The sequence below is a fragment of the Microcebus murinus genome, chromosome 21 (genome assembly GCF_040939455.1).
Source record: "Microcebus murinus isolate Inina chromosome 21, M.murinus_Inina_mat1.0, whole genome shotgun sequence".
NCBI classification, from domain to species: Eukaryota; Metazoa; Chordata; class Mammalia; order Primates; family Cheirogaleidae; genus Microcebus; species Microcebus murinus.
The window spans coordinates 33,036,997-33,057,044 of record NC_134124.1 but is presented as its reverse complement, the minus strand read 5'-3'; the positions used below and the strand labels follow the sequence as shown (position 1 = coordinate 33,057,044).

Below are 20,048 nucleotides of genomic sequence, written 5' to 3'. Positions count from 1 at the left end.
GCCTGGGGACTGGAAGGGCTTGGCCCGCCCCGCCTTCCTCACCTGGCTCCTTGCTCTGCGACCATGGAAACACACTCTCGCCCCTCCCCACCATGGCAGCCTTGGGTAGACCAGTGGCTCTGCGCTGCGGGTCACTTTGCCCCCCAAGGGATAAAAGCGATGCCTAGAGACATTTTTTAGCTGTCACAACTGGGGACGGAGGTGCTACTGGAAGCCAGCAGGTGGGGGCAGGGATACTGCCGAATGTCCTACAACACAGCACGGCCTCCATGACGAAGAATCATCAGGCCCAAAATATCCACAGTACGGAGGCTGAGAAACCCCGTTGTAGACCACATTTGTGCCATCTGCACTGCCTCAAATGGCCCCTGAGTCCTTCTGTCCAAACCCAAGTCTGTTACTCACCTCTGTATACCTGCAGATGGTCAGAGGAGCCCAGGAGATGTTTAAAGTTCAGACTCCCAGGCCTCAAACCAGACCTGCTGAAATGGCTACAAGGGAGTAGGGCCTGGGACAGGTATTTTACCAAGCCCCTCAGGGGATTCTGATGGGCAGCCTGGTTTGGGAGGCCACCTCTCCCGCACCCAGGAAACCCTCACCGTCTACCCTGTCTGCTCATGGCATCACACCCACTAGCCCACCCTGACTTCCACATCCACTGGTAACCGTGAACGATACATCTGCCTGACTAGACTGGAAATCAAACGAGGTCAAAGATCAGATTTGCTATTTTTTCTGTGTCTTCCTCACCTTAGACTCACAGACTGAAGGAAGCCTGCAAGTGACCTAATCCAATTCTCCACTGATGCATGAGCAAGCCACCAAAACAGTGGCTCAGAAACTGTGCTGAGCCTCTGGGACCCCCGAGGGTCCCCAAGATCCTCCCAGAAGCCCACGGGATCAAAACTGTTTTCACAGTGACACGAAAGCTGCCATTTGCCTTTTTCACTGTCAATGTCTCAGGGCGTGCAGTGGGGCTTTCCGGGACGTGTGATCACAACAGACTGCAGAGCAGACTTGAGAACCTCGCTGTGTCCCCCAAAGTCTGACGTTAAAGAGATTTGCAGAAATGTAAAACACTCTCACCCTTTTCACTGATTTTTTTTTTCATAAAATGGAGCTATTTTTTCTAAGAATGCAGTTTATGTTAACATGGGATGGGTTTATTATTATTTTTAAAAATAGAAAAATATTAAAGCTTTTTCTTAGCTTTAATTTTTCATATGGCAAATATGGATACAGTCTACAAATACAGAAGTTCTTTGGGGTCCTCACTAATTTTGAATAGAGAAAAAAGGTCCTGAAACCAAAAGTTCTGAGAACAACTGCTCCGCAGTGACTCCTGGGTAGCAAACATCAGGCAGCCTCTCTGTGAACACCTCATGCCAGTGACGGGGAGCTCACCACCTCACGAGGCAGCTCTAACTGCTGTGTCCTTAGAGAAGCAGGGCAGATGACAGAGGCTGGTGATCATGGTGGCGGAGAGACTGATTAGGGAGGGCACAGCTTCTGAGCACAAGCAGACCCTCGAAGCACAGAGGGGCAGCTGAGATGCCCTGCACCCTAGTCACCCACAAACTCACCCGCAGGAAGGAGGGGAATCCCTGGCCATAGTATCCGACAGCAAAGTAGTCCGGTTTGGGCCTGAGGATTTTCATGATGTTTTCGTAGAATTTGGCCTGTTGGATCTAGAAGAAGAAAACACAGCTTATAACAACACAGACACGTGTATCAAAAGCACATTCAACTCAGAGAGGCCACAGTTAAGGCATTATCGTTATATCAGAACCAATGGGCCAAGTGCACATATTTGTGTATCTGTGGCTATGTCTACAGTCGCAATGGTAATAGCTATTTTTACAGCGTACTGAGTCCTGTGTTAATCACTCTGCCCGCACTAGCACGCTCACTCGCATTGTCCTCATAACAATCCCACAGGTATCTCCGCTCTGCAGGTGGAGACACAGAATCTCACAGTGCAGCCTGTGAGTGTGCAGCTGAGCCCAGTCAGCTGCAGCCAGTGTCCCCATCACTGCCACTCCGCTCCCACCTCACACTTGTGCACGTGTTTGTGAGGCTATACAGATAGGCATCTCTGGATGCAGATGTTTTCCTGTGTATGCATACCTAATATATTTCATCAGTTCTAAGAGGAGTGTGTTCTTCACATTTTAACATCTCTGAAAACAGTTTGAATCTTTCTTACTTTACACCTGATGGCATCTTACAATTGTGGTTGGCCCTCAAGAAATCATGACATGTCACATAAAAAAGAATGGATCTCACAATCGATGGCATTTTCAACTTGGTACAACGTGAAAGATATATGTGGACCTGGACAGGCGCCTGTGGAAAGTGAACTTCATGCATGCATGTGCACACACGTAAGGGCGTGCATGAATGTGTCTCGGGCAGGTGTGTATGTGTGCATGCATGCACACATTTGGAAGGCATGTGTGCCTCCATGCTGGCAAACATCTATGTGGATATACACATGGGGCAGATATCAAGTGTCTCTTGGTGCAAGGGCGTGTCTATGTGCATTTGCATCGTATCTCACACACAGTAAAAACAGCTAACGGCTCAGTTGTTTTTAACAAGATCACCATTATCTTCCTCCCTTACCAAAACAAGCTATGGATTGGCTTCTAACATTCTGATTCTCATTTTATGGTTCCCTGAAAATGGCTGGACCGGTCTCTCTAAACGGGCTAAGAAGGGGTCTTGGGGTGTTGGCGCTCAGGCGGCCAGGAAATATATGGGGGGCGTGGGGGAGCTCTGCATTTCCCTGCAGGGCCCCTCCCCCCGCCCAGGCCTGGCTTCTGCAGCACCAGCAGAAACAGGCTGGCTTCCCCACGTTGCACTGCCCCCACCAAACCATGAGCATCGAGATGTTAATGGGAATAGCCAGATGGGGAGCATTTTAATGTGATTTATCTGTTAATCAGAAAGCACGAATTTGTGTTTTTATTTAATTGGTTTGGTGATTTGTGGAACTTTTACTGCAAGTGTAGCAGAGCGTTCACGGGGCGTCAGCGGCAGCCAGCACACGCAGGTCCCCAACGCTCCGCTGAGGAACGGTCGCAGATGAGTTTCCCACAGCACCTCCCTTTGGAAACATTCCACAGCCTCGCGCAGGTCCTGCTTCCACTCCTTTCCCATTTCCCTAACCCCGTCTGACCCCGGTCCCCTCCCCCAGGCTCTCAGGGGCGGCCAGGGCCCTGAGCACCCCGAAGTCAGCCCTCCCCAGGGAGCCTTACCAGGTTCTGGCTGAGCAGCTCGTAGTCGAAGACCTCCATCTCGTACTGCTCCGCCAGCTCCTTGCACAGGCTGATGGCCTCTTCCCACATCTGCAGGAAGGTCACAGGGACAAAAGTTAGGAGGCACCTCCAGGCTTGCAGAGCCCTTGCCGAGGAAGGGACACAGAGCTGGCCATGCTCCCTGGGACTGAGCCACAAACCTCACTCTGCCCCGTGCCCATCCCCACACACAGGGAGCTGGGGACTTCCCTGAGGGATGACCTTCCTCTGGCCTCTCGCCTAGTACTCTTGATAAATAATGGAGAAGGCACAGACTAAGATAAATATTTTATTTGCATGCTCTCTGATTCTTCACAGCCACTGCGAGATATAACTAACAGCATGTTCATTTCCCCGGTGAGCACCCGGAGTGCAGAGAGGCCCAGCAACCTGCCCTGGTCCGATGCCCAACAGAAAGCAGGGCCAGGCTGCAAACCCGAGCGCGTGTGTCTCTGTAGCCTTGATCTTCCTTCTTTGCCCCCTATGTGGCTAGTGAATGAAACCTCTGACTCCCTCAGCTTCCCCCCAGGTGCTGGCCCAACTTCCAAGGAGTGATGGTTCATAGAGAAGTGAATGGTAGCCCCAAGTCAGAGCGTTTTAAGGACCAAGTTGGGCCAGACCCCAGTTCTCCTGTTCTGTCCAGAGATCCCCTTTTTGATGATCCTCTTCTTAGCGAGGTGATTTGGTGAGGAGGAGGCAGCACAGAGCTGGTAGTAGGGATGGTGCTGTAGTTTAGAAAAATAATTACGACATTTTTAGTTGGTCTTCTCCATTTTAAAAATCTGAAAAAACAAACTAAACAAACCATGGACCTCGGAGTTACTTTCTCTCTGCTCTGTCCTAGGCCAGAAGCCAATAGATCATCCATCATCTTAGACCTGGGGGCTCAGAGACCTCTGCAGAGAGGCTGGGGAGACGCAGGGCGGACCCCAGATCTGGCAGTCTCAAGGGATACCCTTTGCATTCACCTCTGGTTTAAAATGGAAAATGCATCTAAATGGAGAAGCTGGGGGAGGTGGGAGGAGGAGGGAAGGGAGATTGCCAAAATGCAGTGCGAGCTTTGTAGCAAAAGTGCTCTCTCTGCATCCAAGCATAAAAATAAATAAAACCAAGTGCCGAGTGGAGAAGCTGTGGCTGTAAACCCATGGACTGCGTAGCGAGCAGCATAAAAATGCTTTATGTGCTAGGAGGAGGAACCGAGCTGGGCTGGGCCGGGAACTTCTCTTCACCCTGAACACGAAGGTTTGCAGGGCTGCCCCAGGCGAGGTCAGGGCAAGTCTGGCTCAGGTGGAAGTCTCTCCCACTCCCCACGGTAATAGGAACAGGGAGAGGAAACGTTGTCCCATGTGTTAGGGGATCACTGAGAGACCAAGGAAGGGGCCGGGCAGGACATCAGATGCCTGGATTTCGTCCCAGGTCTGCTGTGTGGCCCCCGGGACTTCCCGACAGTCACTGATCTGTGTGAGCCTCAAACATTCATCACCGAGAGCCTGCTAGGTTCTGGGTGTGGTGTGGTGTGCAGTGACGGAGCAGATACGAAGATGGACAAGGCACAGTCTCTGCTCTCATGGAACGTAAGTGGCAAAGCACAGGCATCGGTAGATGAGAGAGCTGGGTTTTGAGGAAGGTAGAGGCGTCCATTGGGTGATGACAAAATGGGCTTATGGAGCGGCAAGCCACCCTGCGTGTCAGCAGCAATGAGTCTCCCTGAGAAGGTGTGGAGAAGGAATGCTGAAAGGGGAGCTCAAGAGTTTGGGCTTCATTCTAGAAGCTTCCACAGTGGTGGCTTTTGGGGTGAGCTGTACCCATTTGCTCCTTCCTCTCTGCTCCCAAAGTACTTTGGCACACCCTGTTCCCTTGCTCTTCCCCTCATTATTGCACAATGTCGAAGGGCAACGTTCAGAAAAGATAAGTATGGGCACATCCGTTTTGCTCCTTAAGGTCGTGGTCACGTCTTTTTCCTCTCCGCTCAGTGCAGAGTGGACAGAACTGAATGCCTTGAGGAGGACAAATCTCAACATGTGCTTTCGGGCTCTCATGCTGCAACTGGCCTCATCAGCAGTACACAAATAGCAGGCTCTGACTCGACGCACAGCTGGGCAGAAGGTTCGAGGGATGGCAGGGTCTCTGCCCTCAAGAGGCTTATCATCGTAAATTATAAAACCAGTGTTCTCTGACTGCTTGACTCTTGGGAATTTATAAGCCCTGCCACAGACATTATCTCATTTTATCTTTCCAGGGAAGGTGGAGAGATCAGACTAAGACGGATGTAATGAACTGCAGTGACAGGACAGACCAGAATTAAGTGCTCTGTTATGTCCTGACGAGCCGTAAGAGGCCCTGCAATTCAGAGGAGGGGGCAGGTAAGCCACAGGACTCAAGAAAGGTTTGATGGGGGAAGTGGTGGAGTAGGATAATAAGGATGAGAATTAACATTTAACAAGGGCTTACTATGTACTGGGTCCTATGCATTTTCTCACCTCATTTTCACAGGCCAACTAGAGAGTGGGTACCATTAGTGATGGGTGGGGAACTGGAGTCTTTAGGAAGCCAGGATGGTGAGCCAGGCTGTCTGGCTCCAGCGCCTGGGCATGTGGCCAGCATGCCCTGTTTCCTATAGGGCGAGTGGCAGCACTTATATTGGTGCTTCCTGAGGGTCCACTGGAGGCTGGAGCCAGGCAACAGCTGGTCTGTCCAATCTCCTGCCAAACCTAACCAGGCACCTTTGCTGTTTAAAGATCAATGATGGCACTGCATTGTCATTCATCCATTCAATTCATTCATTTACCCTGCACATATTTATGGGCCTGCATGACAGGCTCTGTTCTAGCCACTGGGCATTCAGCAGAGGATAAGAGAAGTCCCTGCTATCACTGGCATTCTAAAGTGGGGAGTCACACAAGAAACAAGTAAAAATGAAATGAACAAGATGATGTCCCATGGTGACAAGTGCCTTGAAGAAGCAACAAGGGTGACTCGGGGCAGGGGTGCTGCTGCTTTGTCTGGTGGTCACCAGGGCCTCCTTAGGGCCTGACATCCAAACGAAGCCCTGTGCAGTGAGAGGAGCCCAGCCTTCCCAGATATGGAGGGAGAATGCTTCAAGCTGGGAAGAGCAGGTGCAAAGGCCCTGAGGTTGAAAAGAGCCTGGCATAGAGTACATGAGCAAGGGGGAACCTGGCAGGGCACAGCTCGTGTGGGGCCTCACGAGCCATGGGAAGGGCTGTGTAATTTATTCTAAGCAGAACGGGGCAGCCACTGAGATGACTGTAAGCAGGAGAACATGGCCCAATATATGTTTTCTGTTTCCTCTATGGAGAATGATCTGCTGGGGAAACAGAGGAAACGGGGAAGCTGGTCAGGATCCGTGGCAGTGCCCAGGTGAGTGACGTTGATGCCACGAATGGAAGCGGTGAGAATAAAGTCAGAGAGGAGATGGAGGGAAGTGATCAGATGTAGGATTTGAAGGGGAGCTGGCCAGAGCTGAGGATGGATTGGATGTAAGGGATGGGGGGAGAGAACCATCCTTCCACAGCCAGGTCCCCAGAGAGAGGGCAGGGCAGGGACACACACCTTTCCTTTGTCAAAGTAGCCTATGATGGTCTCGTACAGCGTCTCCTTCAGCTGCCGGTGGGTCTGGGGGTGCTGCTGGCCCGTCTGCATGACCTGTGACGCGCACTGCTCATCTGACCACTGCGCAGAGAAGACACGGGAAGTCACGCGGGGCCCAGAGGCTGCCAAGGACAGCTGTCTTCCCAGGATCAAAGGCACAGACCTCCCTCCCCAGCCCCTGCCCTTTCTTTTTCTCCTCCTCTCCCAAATTCAGCTCATTTCTGGAAAGTCAGGAACCATTGGGGGGCTGCCCTCTCGGGCCATGAGTACCCCGGATGTTCGGAGGTTGCGCTGATGTCCCAAAAAGGACAAATGAGGCGGTGTGCACTGTTTGAACCACACTGATGAGGAGTTGGATGAGGCCCTCCAAGCACCCTTTGCTGGCTGCCCCGCCGCCCCACTCCTTAGGGCTCAGTGAGCTAGAGGCGGCCTGCAGTCTCCCTTGCAAAGTGCCTCCTGCTTTTGCTGAGTTGCACTTATTCGAGTCGTTACTGGCTCTCAGTGTGTGGTTTATAGGGATTTACTCTGAACCCTTATGAGACACACTCCTCAAAAGGCAAAGGAAATCATTCTGATTTTGTCCAGCTACAGCAAGGTTTTCAGGAGAAGGAAGGCAGCTCCGTGGGCACACTCATGATTTGTGGTTGATACAGTTTATCAGGTGTCCTCAAACTACGGCCTGCGGGCCACATGCAACCCACCGAGGGCATTTATCCAGCCCACTGGGTGTTTTTGCCGCCGCTGCCTGTCCTGCTTAGCAGCCGACTCATCCTGGGCCCACAGTGCGCATGTGTGGAATGTGTGCTACACTCTCCAATGGCCCTCCAACAGTCTGAGGGACAGTGAACTGGCCCCCTGTTTTAAAAGTTTGAGGGCCCCTGGTTTAGATAGTAAATAAAACTGCAAAACATATCTTGGGGGGTTGTTATTGGTGCTAAATGTGAAGGTCACTCAAAACCTTAAGTGAGCAGGTGAAGAAGGGCAGAAAGGTATCCTGCTAGGTTAAGAGTCTGGGGACACAGAGCAAATAAAAGTACTCAGATTATTATTATTTCTTTCTCTCTCTTTTTTTAATTCTTTAACTTGCTGTGAGGGCTGCACGGGGACCCCGGCATGAATCCCCCTCATCCAGAGGGACAGTACCTTGAGCAGCCAGGTGTGAAGAAGGAGCGTATAGGCGGCCTCTGTGTAATTGTCACAGTCCAGGTGCAGATCTCGGAGTTTGTACAGGTATCTGTTTGGAGGAAAATATGCTGAATTACCAGGTGCAGTGATAAGGAGGCATCTTGGAGGGCCAGGTAGGAGCCAGACAAAGCAACCAGGCTCATCTCTGTGTCACCAGGGAGTCGTCCACGCTGCATAGCCAGCCCTCCCCTGAGTGGGTGACAATGACAACAGCTAGTGTTTGTTGGGCATTTAGTACACTCCAGGTACTATGCCAAGTATTTCAAATGCCTTCGAGTATTTAATCCTATGGCAGCCAGTGAGATGGGTCCATGAGAGATCGTCATTTTCAGATGATGAAACTATGGCCTGGAGAAGTTAGCTGCCACCCTGGCCAGTATTCCACTTGATACTGGCCAACGCAATATGACAAGCATGAGAAATAAAGGAAGGGGAGATAACTTCTCAGAAATTATATGCTCATAAACGGAAGAGTGGGGAATTGGCCCACAGCCTTCATCATTGTATAACTGCAGGAGTATGAACAAGCCACACCAACAGTCAAGGGCAGCTCCAACCCCTCCCTTCCGTGTTCGCTGGGTGTAACATAAGTGCATTTTCTGCTAACAAAAGGAAGTTGATGGGGAGTTAGAGAATGGGCATTCATATGGGGGCCTGGAGCTGTCAGTAGGAGGAATCAGCTATTTAACAGCTATCACACTGTAACTTCCTGTCGTTTTGCAAAGTTAGGAACCCTGTGATGACAATATAGTTGAGGGGTATTGAGGACAGGAACAGGAATAAAGGAAGGGAGCTTTGGGAAATTCTTAGATAATTGATCCACAACAGGTATTAAGCAGCAGTGAATTAACTTTTCTGTGCCTTAGTTCACTCCTCTGAAAAATGGCAACACTCACAGAACCTACCTAAAAAGTTACTGGGCTTCTAAGGGCCAAGAAGACCATGTGTGACGCATAAAAGGCTCAGTAAGTGACGGCTAGCATCGCTGCAGAAGAATGCGAGTACGCGCCGGACGTGATCGGCCGTGGCGCCATGAGCCGCGACGGCTGTTAACTATTAGCGTCTCGAACCAAGTTCTTCCACAGAACACCCCCTCCTGCCGCTGCCGGAGACAAAATCCAGAGCCAAAGAACCACTGCTTCGGTGACTTGCATATCCTTAGAAACACAGACTTAAGCCCGGCTCTCAGTCATTTGGTGAAGGGACAATAGTGAGTGGCCCTGGGAGGAGAGGCACAGTCCCCCGTGCTGCTGGATTCTGCCCCGATCACCGTGTCAACCTGGGGGACACAGGGCTTCTCCGGCACCTGCTCTCAGCGCACATCTCAGTGCTCGGGCTGAGGCTCTTGTTCGAAGAAAGACCTTCTGCATGGAGCTCACCACAGGCAAAGCCAACATTCAGTGTCCCACGCCACATAAGACAGGCCAGCGGGCCAAATGTAGGCTGCCTGAGCTCAGGGTAAGGACTGCCAAAGGCTTTGAGGGGAGAAAAGGTCACCTAGCAGTTATTTGATAGCTAGTGCGCTAGGATGCCTAGTAACCTTTTTCTCATTCATTTCTTCATTCAGCAAGGTTGTATTGAGCATCCAGCAAGTATCACCGTGAATGTTCTGCTGATCAGAGTGAACAGTGAAGAGTTTGGAATTTAGAAACTTGTGTGTGCATCCATGACTTGATCCTGTCATATCTCCTCCTGGCATCCTTTGTCCCTTAGACCCCTGGGTGGCTGGGTCCAAGACGCCTGGGCAGAGCACCCAAGGTACAGTGTCCATGCTCCGAATTCAACTCCTCCATTGGTTCCCTCTACTTTGCTAACGCAAGGGTCTGATGATCACCCTAATGAGCTCAACCAGGGATACCAAACTCAGACTCCTCCAGATGCCAGATGCTTGCGTGATGTGGAGGGGAGGAGGTACAATGGGGAATAGAGATGATGTTGTGATACAGGGCTCCAGCGTCGTCTAAAAGGGCTGCCACTACTCAGTTGAGGTGGCGATTGTCAGCATGGGATGAGGGCCCCGTGTTGTCACACCTTCTGAGTTTTTCAGGAGAAGGAAATTTTGATATTTTTTTTATGCGAAAAAGTCTCTAGATTTTTAAATGTTGGCAACCAGTTAAAAAAATGTTTTAAAATACTCTGCTTGCCAAACAGAACAGATTTTCAGACTATACCCTGTTTGCAGTCTGGTTTAGACAAATATGGTTTTCCTAGATTACTCTAGACCTCAAATCTCCAAAGCTGGTGGAGGCCTGGGATTTGCCATCTGTGTTTCTAAACTGAGAAGGAGAGAAACGAGGTTAGAGGGAGGAAACCATGTGCCAGGCATATTTCTTATAGTATCTCATTTAATACTCAAAACAGAAGGTAGGGCAGAGACATTCTACAGATCGGAAAACCTTAACCCAGAAGGACTGAATAATTTATCCAGGGTCACAGAGTAAACAAGGTGAAGACCCCAAGTCCTTCAGGCCCCAGAGCTTTGTGCTGCTATAATAGTGTCACATCTAATGATGTTATAAATACCCAAAGCTTAGGATAAACTATGGCATTATTTTTGTTTTCCCAATAATAGTTCCTATTTCTGGAGTAATGCTAAACTAAGTACCTAAAAATATCTGCAGTAATAGCAGAGGGAGTTTGGACTTGAAGTCCCTGCCCTCTGACAGCACGTGCCTAAAGCCTTGTAAATACCTAGTTCCTTTACCTTCCAGCGAATTCCACCTCTGAGGCTCTAGCCTCATAAGGATGTGTGCAAAGGTATTTATACAAGAATTTTGTTTTTATGCTATTTATTGTAGAAAAGAGTTGGAGACAACCTAAATGTTCAACAATTTAGGATTGGCTATGTAAATTATGGTGTATTCTGAAAGAGAAATTTTATAGTTTCATTAAAAATGATGTTGACAAGGAATTCTTGTCAAGTAAAAAAAAAGGAGTACATTATGAGTACTATAATTCCATTTCTGCAAAAATATGCATGCATAGAATTCAATATGTATAAAAATATGAATAGGTCTAGAAATATGTATGGATTATGGGGATTTATTTCATTTTTGTGTTGCTTGTCTGTGTTTTATGAGTTTTTTTGTTTTGGTAATAAGTATGTATTTTTTTTTCTGTAATGAGTAAAAATAACAATAATAAAAAAGAAACTTCTCAGAGAAAACATAAGATTCTGAGAAAATTTGGCAAAGGAGTTCTTTGCTCCAGGCTAATGTTCCAAAAAAGCCCTTCATGATATATTCAAATAAATATCTATTAAATGCCTACTAGGAAGCAGACACCATGCATCTGGGTATTTTTTTCCTTTCAAATCTGTATTAGTCAATGGTCTCACTACCTGCCTGGGCTAGGGCTTCACCTGCCAGTCCCACAGCAGATGCAAATGCAACCCACAGCTCAATCCACAAGTAACTACTCTTAAGGAAAATGTAATCTGAGGATATAGCAAGGCAGTATGGCAGGTCAGAGAATTCCAAGTGGTTTTATGGGGCTGAAAAATGAAAGGAGTCGAGTCAGGAGGAATTGACAGGAATCAGAACACAGAGGGGCTGCATGCACCACTCAGTGAAGTTCAATTTGACCCTGAAGGCAGCCGGGAGCCATTGATGGATACTGAGCAGGGACGGTGACACAGCAGGTCAGGGTTTTAGAAAATAAAAATCTTACCTTATGTACATCTCCTCCCTGTTGTTATCTTTGTAGAAATTCTAGGTAGGGGAGGAAAAACAGTGATGAGTGTTTTTCTTTGCAGATGCACAGAGTTCAAGGGTGCAGTTACGGAGGTGAGAGGGAGACTGCTGTTTACTATCCAGGCGCCCTGAGACGGGAGCAAGAAATTTGCTTTCCTGGATGCATCAAACAGCCTAATTGGGAGCTTCTGATTTGAAAGTCACTTCCCTGACCCTTAGACGGTAAGGGACAGAGTAAGCGTCTCGGCCATCACGGATTAGGGGGTGCAGCTCCGTTACGTGCAGCAGGAGGAGGTAGGTTGCCAAGGCTGGGGCAGTCTACTCCGACAAAGCCCACTTTGAAAGGCAGCCCAGCTTTATGTTTAAACGCTCAGGCCTTGCCATTTTAAGAACCTGAGCTGGAAAGCGACTAATAGCATCCCAGTAATAGTAATAGATCAAAGCTCCCAATAGCACAGCGCAGTCAGGAGTGATGACGGTGTTCCACAGCCAAAGCATTCAAACTTGGCAATAGCTAGGAAGCCAGGTCCCCACTCCCGCTCAGCGGCCATTTAAACTAGTAGTTGTCCTGGGTTTCACCACCAGAGATCCTGACTCTGTGGCATTTTAATTTAATTAATTTATTTTATTTTTTTATTTTTTTTGAGACAGGGTCCAGCTCTGTCACCCAGGCTGGGGTGCAATGGCACGATCATAGCTCGCTGCAGCCTCGAACTCCTGGGCTCAAGCAGTGATCCTCCTCCCTCAGCCGCCTGAGTAGCCGGGACTATAGGTGCGTGCCACCACACCTGGCTAATTGTTTTAATTTTCGGTTTTTTTGTAAAGACAGGGTCTCACTATGTTGCCCAGGCTGGTCTCAAACTTTTGGCCTTAAATGATCCTCCCACCTCAGCCTCCCAAGGTGCTGGGGTGCTACCATGAGCCACTGTGCCTGGTCCCTGTGGCATTTCTAAACAAGTCCTGAACCAGGAGGTCCTGATCCAATCCATGAGCCACACCGGGAGCAAACCCTAGTTTAATCCAGCATCCCCACATGCACCTATAGCTCAGAGAGGGCAGGTGACACATGCCAGGGCACACAGTCAAGGGGTGGCAGATCAAAGTAAACGTTGCCTCTCCTGACAGCACCTCCCTCCCCGTGCCATCCCGCCCTGCTCCCTGACACGTGCAAGTCACGCACCAAAAACTAGCAGGGTCTGACTGCTTAGGGAACTGTCTGTTAAGCTTCCCCCCTTCCTAGACTGGCTGCTAAAGGGCAATTTCTTCAACCAACTCTGTCTCTCCTTGGAGAGAAGCCGCTAACCTCCTAGGAAACCCCTCTTCGTGCTCTTTATGTAAATTGGGCCTGGTGGAGTCATTAGCAGTGAATTCCTTCCTGCTGCAATCAGGATTTTTAGTTCCCTTTAGCGTTCCAGAAAATCACTGACAATATCTAGGCTGTTGAAAGGAGTCCACTTTGGGTAAGGACAGGCCACACAACAGAACTGAAGGGACAGAGTTTGTATTTCTGGAGCCTTGGGATCGGCAGGGGGGCTGAGGCGATGAACGCTACTTGGGCTCTTGGTCAGTTTGATTCTCTTAAACCATTTTAAGGTGGACTGACACGTGGGCATGAAGCCCTGTGGCCGCTACTGCCTGTCTCCTGACCAAACCACAGAACACGACAGAGGCCGTTGGAGCTGGCCAGGTCCACAGTGACAGGAACTCCAATTATTTGTGTTACTCCTTTCTATAAGAAGAAGGAAACTAACACACATTGAGCACTCAATCTTGGGCCAGGACGACACACCCTGATGAAATAGGAACTATGTTTTCTCCGTGTAACAGACAAGCAAACTAAGACTTCAGAGCACTTCCTTGTTGTCTAGCCTACTCATCACCAGAGGAAGGACGAAAACCCGGGGCCTGCGTGACTCTAAAGCGCATGCTCCTAAGCAGTCAACACTGCCATCTCCCTTCTATGAGCCGTGTTAAGTGCTAAGGGGAACACTCATTAGTCCCATTTCACAGGTAAGGAAACTGAGGCATAGAACGGTGAGGTGACTGGCCTCACGACACAGAGCTAGCAGATGGCAGAGCAGGGATTCGATCCCACGTTTGTCTGATTTCCAAAGCCCTTAGCGCTGCTTCCCTATCAAGAGCGATCGTGGGACCCAAAGCTAAGCCGGTCCCCCGGGACTCCGGCCAGACTGGACAGCGGGGAGGCCCAGCCAGCCCCACGCACCAGCAGGTTCACGGTGCAGCTCATGCGGTTGTCTTTGCTCTCGTCGGTCATCACGCCCCGGTAATCCAGAAGCTTCTCCAGGAGGCCTTTGACCAGGTTCACGAAGTTCTCCACCGACGTGGCGATGGTCGGGTGCTCCCCGGCACACTCCATCAGGCTGTGGGCAGACGAGAGGGCAGTGAGCTCCCGGCCGGGGGCAGAGACTGTGCTGGGCCGGGCGGGGAGCGAGGGGCGTGGGCTCCCCACTATGTGTCAGCTCATTTATACGTGCATTTACCGCTTAGCACAGCAAGCATTTTTTTTTCTTGAATGGAAAAAAATAAAATAATTCCTAATGTCGGCAATAGTGTGGGAGAAATGGTCACTTTAACACACCCACATTGAAAGGAAATCAGCACAACTTTTTTGGGAAGCAATTTTCACAGTATCTCTCAAAATTTTAAATGCACATATCCTGTGACCCAGTAACTCTACTTCGGGGAATCTGTTCTACAGAAATATTCCCAGAAGTATGCAAAGATGCATTTATAATACTTATAAATTGTGTCTAATAGTTAAAGAGATGGAACCATCTTAAATGTCCATCAACTGGGAAATGGTTAAATAAATTAAGATACATTCGCCAAAAGTAATTCTACAAAGCTATTAAAAATTATTAGAGAGATCAATATGTTTTGGCGTGAAAAGCTCTATAAAATATAGAATTAAGTGAGAAAAGTAAGTCACAGAACAATATTTGTTTTTTTTATTTAACCAACTGACATAGGGATTACCATGTCCCAAGTATTATTCTGAAAATTTTACAACTGTTAACTCACTTATATTGTAGATGGGGAAACTAAGGCATGAAGAAGTCAACCAAACAGTTGGTAAATAGCAACAGTTCTGGCTCTAGAATCCGGGTGTCAGCCACCAAACGCGGGACGTGTGTGCAAGTGCGTGCCAGCATCATGTCTCTGAGTGGTTGGTCACAAATATATGGTTGTATATATGGTTGCCGTATACAGTCAGGAAGAATAAACTGCAAACTCTTAGTGGGGGCTGCTTCTCACAGGCTCTAGGTGGGGGAATACGGAGGGAAAGCTTTCATTTTTCTATTTAAATAGATAGGTGTATATTATATTTTTAAAATTAAATTTGTTGTAAATTAATATTCTAAAATTTAAAAACAAGAAAGAGTGACATTCTGTACGCATCTATTAGTTGCTGGGCACTATGTGAGGCATTATACAGTGGGGAGAAAGATACCATTATGAAAGTAACCTGCCTACTGCCGCGCGGCCCACAGGCTGGGCAGGGAGAGACAGACGGGTTAAAGTTTTGAGTGACGACTACTTCTTATTAATCACCTATTCTGTTGCTGGACACTGTACTGAAAAAATCCCCCTCGTAAAAATTATTCTCCCCATTTTATGGATGAGGAAATCAAGGCTGAGAAAGGTCAAAGGCCATTCCCAGCATCACTCTGGTAGTAAGTTTAAGTGGTGACCTTGGGAATCAAGCCAATTGTTCCATTTGAAGGAGATATTTTCTCGCGGAGAAACACTGTGGTGTACACTCAGGCAACTCGAGAAGACAAGCATTACCCGCAGGTAAGTCCCAAGAGCTCTTGGAAGTTAGGTAAAGGTGAGAAAAACAAGGACTCTGGAGGGTCATTTCCTCCCGGATGCCAAGCCGGGCTGCAAGGAGGCGACGTCTCAAACTGTGGCCGTGATGAGACAAATCCGTCTTCGCCCTGGGAGAACCACCTGTTCCCTGGCTCTCACGTCAAGATGCAAATGGCCCTGTGATTTAGACCTGTCTGGCTCGGTCGCAGCTGTGCCTGCCTCCTTCTGGGACACTCACTTCCAGCCCTGCGTCCCGCCCTAATGACAATGCAATGAAGCTTCTTCCCAGAGTGCGGGGTGTGATTTCTCGGAAGCTCCCAGAGCAAAAGACATCCCAGGGCCTGAGGTTGGCCAGATCAGTGATTCTCAGGCCTGGCTACATGTGAGAATCGCCAGGGAAGCTTTCACGAAGCCAAATGCCCACCCTAAGTCATTAACTTCGGAATTTTGCAGGGCGGGGCTCCTTTATTGCTTACATTATCCAGGAGATTCGCATATGTGGCAACGTTAAGAACCACTGGTTTTGTCCAGTGCTCTGCAAACTTCCGTGTGCCTGGGACTCACTGGCATTGTGTTAATAGGCTCTGATTCCTCACGTCTGGGCTGGGGCCTGAGAGTCTGCCTTGCTGACAAGCTCCCAGGTCATGCCAGTGCTGCTGGTCCATGGACCACACTACGAACAACTAGGTTTAGAAGAATAAGGTCTTGGCTTTCTTACTGGCTCTATTTTTTAGATGAGGCAAGAAAGCCACTCATGCCATCTAGGAGTGTGAGATGAATGGGAAGGTTGGTTAGAAATCACCCATCCCTTCATCCATCCATCGCTCCACTCGACATGTGCTGCCCTGGAAACCAGGAAGTCAGAGATTGTTAATATACTGACCCCCAGGAGACCACTGTCTAGCAGGGAAAACAGACACAGAGATAAAACTTAGCCATGACATATAATGACAGTACTATTCATTGAGTACTCCCTGTGCTCCACCCCCTGCGCTGAGCCTGTTTCATTGATCACCTTGTTTAATATTCACCGGAACTTCTTACAGTCGGCATCGTCACAACCCCCAATCCATAGATGAGAACCCCGGGGCTGGGTTCCAATGCTGGTCCTGCCAAGGCCACACAGCTATTCCTGTCCTTCCAATCCCACAACGGAGGGTGAGTGACAATGAGGAAGAGCCGTGGGAACCGTAAGAAGAGGAAGGCAAACGACACCCGCCTCCTAAACTTCCATTATTCCTTTGAAAACTCTGTGTGGAGCATCTCTTATGTGACAGGTCCTCTTCCAGATACTGAACTGGTTTGGACCCCAGAACAGAATGTAGGTTCTGTCTCCTTCAGCCTTCCAGTTCCTTCACTACTTCTAGAAATATTCCTAGGCATGGAATATTGGAGGTAGGGGTGTGCCTCATTACTCCACGCCATCTGAGACTCACACTTTAAGACATATGTGAATCTATGAGAGTGGGCTCAGAAGAGGAGGGCTCAGGGTAGGGAGGACTGGGGCGCTGTGTAAGGTCGTGCAGCTTGTGCACTGCACAAGGGCACAAATTCATTCCCATTCCACGCACTAAGTCCTGCCCCCTGATGCAAGGCTGCAGCTGCCACGGGGAGGGAGGCTTTGTTCTATTCACAAAGGTGCCATCCAGTTACTAAGCCATGTGCCCACAGGACTGTATTCACCCAGAGGGGCCCTGTGTATCCTCGGAAGCCCTGAATAACGGCTGGGGGATAGGGCTGGAGGAACCGCAGTGACCAGCCCGGAGGAGAAAAGATGGGTAGGCTCATGGCTTCAAATAACTACATTGCTATCCACCTGGAAAATAATATGAGTATCCCTAATTTGAAAATTTGAAATCCAAAGTGCTTCAAATTCAAACCTTTTTTGAGAGCTGACATGATGTTCAAAGGAAATGGCCAATGTAGCATTTTGGATTTTGGATTTTCGGGTTATGGGTGCTCAACTGGTAAGTATAATGCAGATATTTCAAAATCTGAAAAAAATATGAGATCCAAAGCACTTCTGGTCCCAAGCATTGCAGATAAGGGCTACTTAACCAGTACTAACAAAAGGTAATGTTTCTGGACCACCTATTCGGTATGAGAAACTGTGCTAAGCATTTAACATGAGTTTTTTAATTTAACCCCAATAAACACTCTAAGGGCTGGATAATATATTTTATCCCCAATTTTCAGATAAGAAAGCTGGAGCTCAGAAAATTCAAAGGAAGAAGCAGGAACTGGGGCCCCTTGGATGTTCTGATGGGGCCTTGAGTCCTGGGTTGGGCTTGGTTAGTTTTCTGCAAAAGTCACAGCTCTATCACCAGAGAAAAACAATGAGCGGTCTTTAATTTCCTCGACCTCAAGGACTCCCTGTATAAATAATCACTCAGGAAGGATTTGAAAATCCTGCTGATGGTCTGAGGACTGCCGCAGAGCCCCATCCGCTTAAAAACTGGCAGTTGCCAGCACAGTACATAGTTTCACTTCTGATCAATATTTAGATTTTCCTGTTTAGAACTTTAAGGTAAACAATGACTCAGCCAAATGTCATGTTTTTTTCCCTTGGGCAATCAGTCTGGATATCCACTTGAGGGCCAGACTACGGGTTTCTGCTCCCAGCCAAGCAGCATTTGCACGCTGGGTGCTGAGTGAGGGCCAGGGGCCAGCTGAGACGCACGGCCTGGGGCTCCTGCCACCTCTGACTGGCTGGACAGGGTGAGGAGGGTCAGCAAGGGGGTCAGAGCGAGGCCTTAGGTTGCTTTTGCTATTAAAGTTAAAAATATTCAAACAAGACTGGGGAAGGATTCCAAAACCAGAGTCATATCAGAGAAGCACGGGATCAGAGAATACACAGTTGGGGGTGAACTTGGGTTGTCTGCCCACGTCCTCACACCTTGGAGAAGGGCTCGCTGGGCAGTTACCAGGCTGCCAAGGACAGACAGGGAGTCAGGCCGAGGGACTGAAGTGAGTCTTTTAAGCATTTACCTGCTATGTGCCAGATGCTCGATAACCATTCAGTCTTCAGACTAACCACAGGAGCTTATTAGCCCCATTCTAAAAACGGGGATACTGACGCCAGAGATGTTATGTGATTGGCCAAAGTCATGCAGCTGCTAAGTGGTGGAGCCAGGATTCAAACCCAATGTCTTTCTCCGAAGATACACAAACGACCAATGCGCACATGGAACATGGCTCAACATCATTAGCCAGCACGGAAATGTGATTCAAAACCACAATGAGATATCATTTCACACCCACTAGGGTGGCTATAATCAATAAGACAGAGACTAACAAGTGTTAACAAGGATGTGGAGAAATTAGAACCCTGATACATTGCCAGTGGGACTGTACACAGTGCTGCCAATGTGGAAAGCAGTCGGAGGGTTCTTAAAAGGTTAAATACAGAGGTACCACATGACCCAGCAGTTCCACTCTTTGGTAACTATCCAAGAGAACTGTAAGCATGTGTCACACACAAATGTATACAGTATACATGCAAGCTCATGGTGGAATCAATCCTAATAGGCAAAAAGTGGAAATACCCTAAATATCTACCAGCTGATGAATGAATAAACAAAATGGGGTATATCCATATAGTGGGATATTATTTGACAATAAAAGGAAATTAAGTACTAATACATGTTACATGATGACCCTTGAAAACATTGCATTATACTACCTGAAAGAAGTTAGTAACAAAGGGGCATATATTACATGATTCCATTTATATGAAATGTCCAGAACAGGCAAGACCACAGAGAGAGAAAGCAGAGTCCTAGGGCAGGAGAGATGGGATATATATATATCTCTATATCTATATCTATATCTATCTCTCTCTCTCTTTATATATATATATATGTATATATATATACACACACACACATATATATATATATATATATATATATATATATATATATATACACACACAGAGAGAGAGAGAGGTGGGAGGTAAGGGTATAGGGTTTCTTTCTGAGGGTAATAAAAACATTCCAGAATTGATTGTGGTGATGGCTGCACAGCTCTGTGAATAACCCAAAAGTCAATGAATTGTACACTTTGAGTAAATCGCATGGTATGTGAATTACATCTCAATAACACTGTTAAAAGGAAATGAGGTCCTGATTCTGAGCCCAGTGGCCTTGAGCACTGTCCACTGTCCCTCGCCTGTCCCCAGCCCGGGTGCCGGAGTCAGGCAGAGCCAGGTTCAGGTCCCACCTTGTCCACTCCACTGGCTTGTCGTGGTTTCCTCGAACATCGTGTGTATTTCCCTGAGCCTCGGGCCCCCCTCTGAGGAATGGGCATGGAAGAGAGTAAGTGTGATTAATGCAGGCATTCCATAGAGAGCGCTTTACACGGTGTTTTCTAGGGTATTGTGTGTGCTCAATAAACATGGGTCACGATCAATAACTGTCAAAAACTTAAAAAG

The 20,048-nt window shown here is 48.2% G+C and overlaps 1 protein-coding gene across 1 annotated transcript in view; it reads right to left on the bottom strand.

Moving 5' to 3' along the window:
* The window catches only part of DOCK2 (dedicator of cytokinesis 2), a 392,475-nt gene that overhangs the window by 27,928 nt on the left and 344,499 nt on the right, over window positions 1-20,048 (bottom strand). The window contains exons 35-40 of the mRNA XM_075996281.1: window positions 14,010-14,166; window positions 11,763-11,803; window positions 8,052-8,142; window positions 6,870-6,989; window positions 3,261-3,350; window positions 1,584-1,688 (exon numbers count right to left, since the gene is read on the bottom strand). Of these exons, the coding sequence (XP_075852396.1) occupies window positions 1,584-1,688; window positions 3,261-3,350; window positions 6,870-6,989; window positions 8,052-8,142; window positions 11,763-11,803; window positions 14,010-14,166 (604 nt within the window). The remainder of the gene's footprint in view (window positions 1-1,583; window positions 1,689-3,260; window positions 3,351-6,869; window positions 6,990-8,051; window positions 8,143-11,762; window positions 11,804-14,009; window positions 14,167-20,048) is intronic.